Here is a 9,766-nt window from a genome sequence, read left to right as displayed (position 1 = left end):
TTAAGTGTCGCTGAGGAAAAGGGTTGTAGAATAGCACAAATGATGACCACTTGAGGAAATGATGGAGGCTCTATCGAGTCATTGTTTTGATAAGATACCACAGACAGTTTAAAACTGCTGAACTTCTTGTGTTTGGCCTCCTTAAAAAGGACAGCTTTTATCCTTTCCCTTTCATTTGCTTGGCCTTAGCTAAGCCTTCCTTTAATGTTGCAAGTAAGTTGTGCCAACTCTAGTCTGACTTTTTCTTTCCTAGATGAAATTTGTGGAGTCCATCCTAAGCAACAACACAACAGATGACCATTGCCAGGAATTTGTGAGCCAAAAGGGGCTACTGCCCCTGGTCACCATTTTGGGCCTCCCCAATCTACCTATCGACTTTCCAACATCAGCTGCCTGCCAGGCTGTGGCAGGTGTCTGCAAATCTATACTGGTGAGAAGTAGGGCAATAATCTAGTTTCTCATTTTGATCACCTATATTAGAAAAGAAGCCCCAGAGACATCCCAGACTATTGCTGAAATCAAAAGAAAGTATAATTGGATATTTTAAAATAAAATGAAAAGTGAGATTTGTCTTTCTTGATTGATTGATTCTTCCATGTTGACTTATACAGATCAGTATAAGCACAATAGAGAGAAATCTGCTTAATATCAGTTACCAGTTTTACAAATTGCTTGTAATTAGCCATCTAAAGCTGCTGTCCTTCTGACCTTAATTCTCATACATTAAGAACAAACACTTGTATCCTCTCCTGGAAGAGAAGAATGAATTAAAGAAATAAACTTGGAATGGTCTCTGTGGTTGTGGAGACAGCGAGAGAGAACGTTGTGATGGGCCACTTATTTCAGATTATATCCAATGTGAATTTGCTTAAATTAGTTAAATAAATTCTAATTAAGTTATTCCATTACCAAGTAGACCTTGTAATATTACTCCAGTGTGACATGTGAAGTTTATGCTCCTCACTGAAGTGAGGAAAGAAGCAGTGTTATTTTTTCTGTAGAAGGCAAAAATTACCCTGGAAAACAGAGCCTGAAAACATTTGATTTATTGCAGACTCTGTCACATGAACCAAAAGTCCTTCAAGAGGGACTCCTCCAATTGGATTCTGTCCTCTCCTCCTTGGATTTGCTGCATCGGCCAATTGAGTCCCCTGGGGGATCAGTGCTGCTTCGAGAGCTTGCTTGTTCCAGCAGTGTTGCAGATGCCACCCTTTCTGCCCAGGCCACCCCCCTCATACATGCACTCACAGCTGCTCATGCATATATCATGATGTTTGTTCATACTTGCAGGGTGGGCCAGGTAAGAGTAACTGTAGGGACTAATCTCCTGAACCCATGAGTAAATTTTCACCCCCAAAAGCCTTCTCTAGTGGAATAAGAGGTATGTATCTCTTAAATAATTACAAGGAAAATTGAGTTTATATAAAAGTATTATCTTTGGTTGAGGATACCACTTCTCCTTTAAGGGATTTTAAGAAATTCAAGAAATCATTGAATATTGCTTTGAGTTAGAAACACTTTCTCAGTGTATTTTCTGTTTCAAAGCCTCACAAATTCAGTAGCAAGAAAGTCCTGAAGAATTGAGGGGGCTCTGGGAATATTAAGAGGTATAATCAGTTGCTATTAGTCCAGAAGAATACTGTGTCCCTATGGGGACGTCTAAGAGCTCTCTTCTTGTAACAAAGTGCAAAGCAGTAGTAGATAGCATTTATCTGCAGAGTTCACACCTAGAATGAGGAAGTCTTGTTTTCAGGGGAATGATATAGTCTAGAGCTAATGTAATAAGAGTTACTCTAAACTCTTCTACTCAGGGGGAATTATCACCGTTTTCTTTCTTCACAGAGTGAAATCCGTGCCATCTCAGTGAATCAGTGGGGCTCCCAGCTGGGTCTCAGTGTCCTGAGTAAGCTGAGCCAGTTATACTGTTCCCTGGTCTGGGAAAATACAGTCTTACTTTCACTGTGTACCCCTAACAGGTAAAAGCAATGAAAATAGAAAAGATAATATATCCCCTTCTGCTCTAGTACTGATTTAATCCATTTAGTGATTTGAGGCATGGGAGTGCTATATTTTTTGTTTGAATGGATATAGTAGGCAAGGTTGGTGACTCTGAAAAAAATAAAGATTGGTGACTCAGTTAAAAGAGATAACATTGTCTAGGTGGTGTTCAAGGAAACATACTTTTTCTCTATTGCTGATGCATTTGCAGCCTCCCCTCAGAGTGTGATTTTGGTCAAGTGGACATGCAGAAGCTGATTCCAAGAGAGGAAAAGATAGCCCAGGGAGCCAAGAGAACAGGTAACCCTAAAAAGAGTCTAAATATGTTTTCAGTTAGACTTTTTGTTATCAAGAAATTTAGAGCCAAACTGAGTATCCCCACCAGATCAGTCATCCTATCCTCCGAGGGTTAACTCTAATTTCAGCTTCTTGCAAAGCAACCAGTAAGACTGGCCTAATGTGGCAACAACCTTTATTTATGCCAGTCTCTCAATTCTTCTCTTTTGCATCCTTAGAAGGAGAAACAGAAGGGTCAACAGGAATCATTGAGGCTTCCACCCAGGGTCTTTTGGAAGGCATTGGACTGGGTGGAGACACCCTGACACCTATGGAAACCGATGAGCCTAATACATCAGACTCCAAAGGGAAATACAAAATCACACCAGCCATGGCAGCAAGGATCAAACAGATTAAGCCTTTGCTGTCAGGTAAGTGATTTCACTACCCACCCCCTACGCCCAGTCCCATATGCAAGTGAGTTCCTGGCTTTCCCTTCTCTTCTTTTGCAGAAGCTCCATGCTTTATAGAAAGGAATGCTGTTTCTTTTAGGGAAGTTGAACTTAAAACCTCTGATTTCTAATAAGTCCTAAGGATGGCATTATAGATAGAAAAAATTTTATGATGTTTGGGCTATTGTCCACAAGAAAATTTTGGATTTTGTCCTTGTTCTTGATTTTTTTATTCTCTGGACAGTTTATTCTAGCTACCATTCTAGGTGGATATTTATATCTTTGTGACTTTTATAAATTTTTTATTCATTAAACTATAGTACTGTGTTCCCACCAAGAAAATCTTGTATGGGTTCTGATAGGAAACTTCTGATTAGCAAAAAAATGAGCTCCTTTGAATGTGGAACCAAGAAATGTCCCAGTTATATTTAGATTTTTTACTGGATTCCCATTTATGAGCTGTGGCTCATTACGTTGACCTGCGTCCTAGTTTTTTTCTCATTATCCATATTTGTGAGCATTTGTTCCTCTGAGTTTTTTATTTATTACCTAGTGTCTGTCATCAAATGAGGCACATGCAGTATACACCATTATGTCAACCATAGAAGAACATTTCTCACATCTTTTGCTAAAGTCTTATGATGGAGAGAGTCAATTTTATTTCCAGAGAGCTGTGTCTTAGAATTTCCTTTTACATGATTGTTCATTTTAAAGGCAAGCCAAGGACAAATTGGCAGATGATTTAATTTTTTCACTTTAAGCCAGTCTGACTATCATGTTTTGAATATTTAGCCTCCTCCAGGTTAGGCCGAGCTCTTGCTGAGCTTTTTGGTCGTCTTGTTAAACTCTGTGTGGGATCACCTGTACGCCAGAGGAGGACCCATCATTCAGCCAGCACTACTACTGCACCAACACCTGCCGCTCGGTCAACAGCCTCAGCTCTCACCAAGCTACTCACTAAGGGCTTATCCTGGCAGCCCCCACCATATACACCTACACCAAGATTCAGGTAAAACACTCTTAGTAGTGTGTGTATATGTTGTATGTGTTGTACCTTTTACATTTTTACAGCAAAATTAAGAAAGAGGATTACTTTATGTAAAGTCAGATTTTTGGTCACAAAGATTGCTGATAACAATGAAATATAAAGTTACCCTGTGATTTGGAATTAAATTAAATCTAAAGGTTTGTGTCTTCTGCTCCTAATTTGTCATCTGACCTTGGGGAACCTCAATTATCCCCATTTTGCAGATGAGGAAATTAAAGTTCAGTGACATGCCACATGACATAGCTATTAAGTGTTGAAGCCCAGACCTTCCCAGACTCCCACACTCTGTGTTCTTTACCACATAGTAAACAGGAAGGGGAATTTTTGTTGAGAGAAGCACAGAGGTAAGCAAAGCCAAGTATAATCTTTCTTCATCACACCATTTCCAGTATCCAAATGTCCCAAAGCAAGCACATTTAGTGCATTGAGTTCTCCAGTAAGAGGCAGAGTCCAAAGGTCCCTTCCATCCCTTATGTTTTCTGGTTTTTAAAAAAATGTTCCTCAATTGTGACTTCTTTCTGTCCTCCATAGAGAAGAAGATTTTTAAAGTTTCTGGCTTTACGCCCCATACTTGTTTCATACTGTTTATCTTGCCTCTACATCCTACAAATTTGGGTGAAGAAGGCCTTTGAGGTCTTAAAGTACAGTTTATGTAACTCATCTTTTACCCCTCAAATTAGACAGATTAGTCCATATTCATGTGTAGCTATTTAATGATCTAAAGCAGTTCATGTGATCTTATTTCATAGTTATGGTGATTAGTTGGTAAAAATTAACCCATTTTTGCTTTTTCTTTTACAGGCTGACATTTTTCATCTGTTCAGTTGGCTTCACTTCCCCAATGCTGTTTGATGAGAGAAAATATCCTTATCACCTTATGCTACAGAAGTTCCTCTGCTCTGGTGGCCACAGTGCTCTTTTTGAGTAAGAATACCCCAATATACTACAACGTTTTTTCCCAGAGAATTGGATGTTTCATTTAATTTGTCCTTTCTCATGTGACAAGGCATGCTCTCGAGGAAGAGAAATATCCAAAGCCATCAAGGCACTCTTTTATGGAAAGAAAATCTTTTTTTTTTTTTTAATTTATTTCTTTTTAGTTTTCAGCTATCACTTTCACAGGCTTTTGATTTTTAAATTTTCTTCCTCTCCTTTCCCAAGACAACATACAATCTCTTATAGGCTCTCCATGTACATTCCTGGTCACATTAATCATGTTGTAAAGAAGTAGAACCTATAGGAGGAACAACAAGCGAGAAGAAACAAAACAGAAGGAAAGGAAAGAGCAAATAGTCTGCTTTGATCTGCGTTCAAACTCCATAGTTCTTTCTTTGGATGTGGCTAGCATTTTCCATAACAAGGCCTTTAGAGATGTCTTTCGTCCTTATATCGCTGAGAAGAGATAAGTCTATCAAAATTTATCAACACACAGCATGAATGTTACCATGTACAATGTTCTTCTGGTTCTGCTCACTTCTCTCAGCATCAGATCATACAAGTCTTTCCAGGTTTTGAAAGAAAATCTTTTGAGTGTGTCCTGGTTCCATCCTTTCATGCCAAGAAGATGGTATTCTTTCTTAACTTAATAATTTAACCCCTGACTTGAATTCAAGTGTGTCTAAAGACATGGTACACTTGGTATTTTAGAGGCGGAACTTGGACTTTCTCCCCGCAAAAAAACACCCATGGAATCTCTACTTCTATTGAAAAATATCTAAAAATTTCAGTGTGAACATGTGCCACTTGATTTGAATAAGAAAAATTCCAAATTGAGTTTTACAAAGCACTGTAGTTTGAGTCAAGTTTGTGAACAGTGAATGGGCACAAAGAGATAATAAAAGAAAGGAGGAATTTGCGGGCACCATAATGTCCCCTTTTGTCTCAGTGACATTCTTGTCTCATAACTTTTTCTCTTTTCCCTTGTAGGACTTTCAATTGGGCTCTTTCAATGGGAGGCAAAATTCCCATATCTGAGGGACTTGAACATCCAGACCTGCCTGATGGCACAGGAGAGTTTCTGGATGCTTGGCTTATGTTGGTAGAAAAAATGGTGAACCCAACAACTATACTTGAGTCACCACACTCCCTCCCTTCTAAGCTGCCTGGGGGTCAAAACTATCCACAGTTTAGTGCCCTCCGCTTCCTTGTAGTGACTCAGAAGGTGAGTTTTATGTTCCTACAAGAGATTCCACTAAAATAGAGGATTTTGAAGTAAGCAATAGGCATTACTTAAGCCTTACTTAGGAATAGGAATACTCTGTTCTGTGTGGAGACTGACAAGATCAGTACTGCAGACCACAAAGGCAGAAACCAAAACATTCTCCTCTATTAAAGGAGAAACAAGGACAAATATAAGTATATAAAGCATAAGGTCTGTTTATTGCAATGCGTGCATTTCTTTGTATAGTGTTATCAACATGTATATATAAATATATTTATATGTAAAATGCAGACACACACAAGATCTTCATGGCAGGGGGCAAAGGATGAGCTACTTGTTTTACCGTTGAACACTTTCCAATATGCCACAAAAATAAAAGAACTTAAGATGCTGGACTTAGAAAGAAAAATTTAATCCATTATTATTGTTCTCACTTTGCTTGTGGTACATAAGTAAAATGTCTCATTGAGTGAAGGATTAGTGAAAAAATAATTCTAAAATCAGTATGATCTGTTAGGTTTCTTTGATTCAGTTGATAGACTCAGAGTACTCTTTGTGTATACCTCTTTACTTTACCTCAGCCTGCTTGAACACAGAGGCTCACTTAAATTTTGGTACATTCAGCAATTAAGAAATTGTCAATTTTTATAAATTATTTTACATATGTATGGTAATATATGATCTCAACAGTCTTGTCAAATAGTAATTTATTATACCAGAAGCTGAGGTCTTTGGATTTCTCACATAATAGATGACTAATCATTGACTGCTGTGTCTTGCATACCTAACCCATTCCACTGATCCACCACTCCATTTCTTAGCGAGAACCAAGTAGTTTTAATGAGTGCTGCTTTATGATACAATTTGAGGTCTGTAAAGCTTTGCCACTTTCTCTGGCATTTCTTTTCATTAATTCTCTTGAGATTCTGGATCTTTTGTTCTCTCAGATGAATTTTGTTATTGTTTTGGTTTAGTTTGTTTTTTATAGCTCTATAACATAATTTTTTGGTGGTTTGATTGCCGTGGCATAGAATAAGTACATGAATTTAGGTTTAATTGTTATTTTTATTGTATTAGTTCAGCCTACCCATGTGCAACTGATATATTTCCAGTGATTTTAGATCTGACTTTCTTTGTATGAAAAGTGTTTTGTGATTGTTTTCATATAGTTTCTGAGTTTGTTTTGGCGGGTAGACTTCCAAATATTTCTGTCTTCAGTAAATTTGAAAGGAATTTCTCTTTCTGTGTCTTGCTTTTGTTTTATTAATAATATATAGAAATGCTTCTGGTTTATGTGGGTAGGTTTGTTTTTTTGAGATTAGAAATGCTTGTCCATATTTAAAGGAGATATGGAAGTAACCTGTAGGTTTCCACCGATTGAAGATTTGAGAGGGAAATATTTAAGATAGTAGTCTGCATAAAAGAATGGAAGGGAGGTATTAGATGGGCAGGCTTTAGAAAGCAAAGAGTAGAGTCTTGAGATGAAGAAAAGAGGAAAAGGGAATTCATAATTTCCTCTTTAAAAGGTATGAGAGCCATAGCTTAGAAGAGTAGAGCATGGATCAATGTTAAAACAAGAAGTTAGAGAGTAGCAGTTGTAGGGAGTAAAACAGGGAGTGATAATGTAATTGCTTAATAAGGCCCTTATTGAAGTTAAATAACATAAATTTTTTAGGGTATCCTGTAAATATATTTATGTGACTAGCTCTAGCAGCATATGAATAGGAGTATAGGAGGTCGGAGTGCTAGGACTGAGATTTGTCAAGGAAATATCAGTGATGGTAATAATAATATCACTTCATGATAATGAAGGAGATTAGTTCAATAGAAGGGGAGAATGTGGAATAAAATTTTTTAAGAATTAAGTCAACATGATACTAGCCTGAAAAAACACTAAGGAATAGAGAGATTAGAGATTATTATGAGAGTAAAGAATTGGTTTAATAAAGTGAGATATAGGGGATAGTGACATGGTAGTCAAGTGGTGTTGTTTAGGTTTTGTGTTGTGATTTTTTGTTACTTTTGTAGGGATTGTGTTTTTTTATTTTTTTATTTTTATTTTTATTTTTTTCAGGAAAAAAAGTAATGGTGTATATAGGGTGTAATGATCTCTGGGTATGACTGAGGAGAAATTTAGGATATTGGTGAAATGGATATTGAAGGCTCCTAGTATAAGGATAACAGTTGGGAAAAAAAGATGAAAACAGAGCAGGATGATAAAAATGGTGGGGAAGGTACAACTATAATCTATGTAATTTCAGAGGAGAAGAGGCTACTGAGTATTGTCATTAAAAGAAAGAATCTGGGTTAATTTTGAAGGCAGTTGGGATTAAGTGACTTGCCCAAGGTCACGTAGCTAGTGTCAGGTGTTTGTTCTGAGGCCAGATTTGAACTCAGGGTTCAGGGCTTTAATATTTACTTTTACTAAATTACGTATAAAAACAATTTTAACATTTATTTTTTCAAAATTTTGAGTTCCAAATTCTCTTCTTCCCTCCCCTTTCATTGAGAAGGCCAGCAGTCTGATAATGTTTATACATACACAGTCATGCAAAACATTTTTCTGTGTTAGTTATGTTGTGATAGAAAACACAAACTTTTTTTAAAAAAGCAAGAAAATTTTTAAAAAGATATGTTTCAGTCTGCCTTCAGACTCTATCAGTTCCTTCTCTGTAGATAGGTAGCATTTTTCACCCTAAGTCATTCACAGTTAATCATTATAAAATATTGCTGTTACTATATACAATTTTCTCATTCTACTCATTTCACTTGGCATCAGTTGATGTAAGTCCAGATTTTTCTGAAATTATTTGCCTGTACCTTTCTTATACAATAGTATTCTATCACAATTATATACAACAATTTGTTCAGTCGTTCCCCAGTTGATAGATATCCCCTCAATTTCCAATTCTTTGCCACAAATAAAAGAACTACTATTAATATTTTTGTGCATAAAGTTCCTTTTCCTTTTGTATGTCTTTGGGATACAGACCAAGCATTAGTATTGTTGGACCAAAGGGTATGCACAGATTTGTAGTCCTTTAGTTAATAGTTCCAAATTGATCTACAGAATGGTTGGGTCATTTTTTCCTATATCCCCTCCAACATTTTCCTTTCCTTTTATGTTAGTCAGTTTGATAGGTGTAGGTGGTAACTGACAGTTGTTTTAATTTGCATTTCTCTAATTAATAGTAATTTAGAACATTTTTTAATGTGACATTAGATAGTAACAAGTTAACTTGCAAATGGAATATTCAGATGGGGAAAGAAACAGGGGAAGTAACTTTACCCTTGACCGTTCTTTTTAAACCTTTACAGACTAGAAATAGTCTAAATCTCCCCCCTCTTACTAGCTAGTTTCTAGCTTCCTTCAGGTATAGGTCTTTTTAAATTTGAAAAATGCCCCTGAAAAAAGGCCACTTAGTTACATCCATTCCTTATAGGCGGCTTTCAACTGCATAAAGAACCTGTGGAACCGGAAGCCTGTAAAGATTTATGGTGGGCGGATGGCTGAATCCATGCTGGCCATCCTGTGCCACATACTTCGGGGAGAGCCTGTTATCCGAGAGAAACTAAACAAGGAAAAAGACGGAGCAAAAGCTGAGGAGGAATCTGGGCAGGAAGAAGGTAGCTCCCGCCGAGGACCTCAAGTGAATCAACAACAACTACAACAGGTAGTTCTTTCTCCCTTTCTGGGTAAATGGGCTGAGGGGTAAAGTTGAAGTCAGTAGACAATGGGGTAGAAAGCACTCTTTTATACCTACGTGTTTTGGGCAGAGCAATTAGGTTAGGGCTAGGAGCACAAAGTCTGGATTCAGGAAGATTCATCTT

The 9,766-nt window shown here is 37.2% G+C and overlaps 1 protein-coding gene across 1 annotated transcript; it reads left to right on the top strand.

Moving 5' to 3' along the window:
* Window positions 1–250: 250 nt before the first annotated feature.
* Window positions 251–9,667, top strand: LOC114042600 (E3 ubiquitin-protein ligase HUWE1-like; the record flags this gene model as incomplete). Its single annotated transcript, XM_027861284.1, is given in 9 exon segments — window positions 251–430; window positions 1,055–1,300; window positions 1,843–1,976; window positions 2,210–2,298; window positions 2,514–2,705; window positions 3,519–3,735; window positions 4,576–4,698; window positions 5,701–5,935; window positions 9,379–9,667. Coding segments are annotated over 9 exon segments (1,689 nt in total), but the record flags the coding sequence as incomplete, so codon positions are not given.
* Window positions 9,668–9,766: the final 99 nt, after the last annotated feature.

The sequence above is a fragment of the Vombatus ursinus genome, unplaced genomic scaffold, assembly GCF_900497805.2.
Source record: "Vombatus ursinus unplaced genomic scaffold, bare-nosed wombat genome assembly UNPS02014622.1, whole genome shotgun sequence".
NCBI classification, from domain to species: domain Eukaryota; kingdom Metazoa; phylum Chordata; class Mammalia; order Diprotodontia; family Vombatidae; genus Vombatus; species Vombatus ursinus.
Note: the sequence above shows the minus strand (reverse complement) of the source record. Positions and strands in the feature narration are given on the sequence as shown.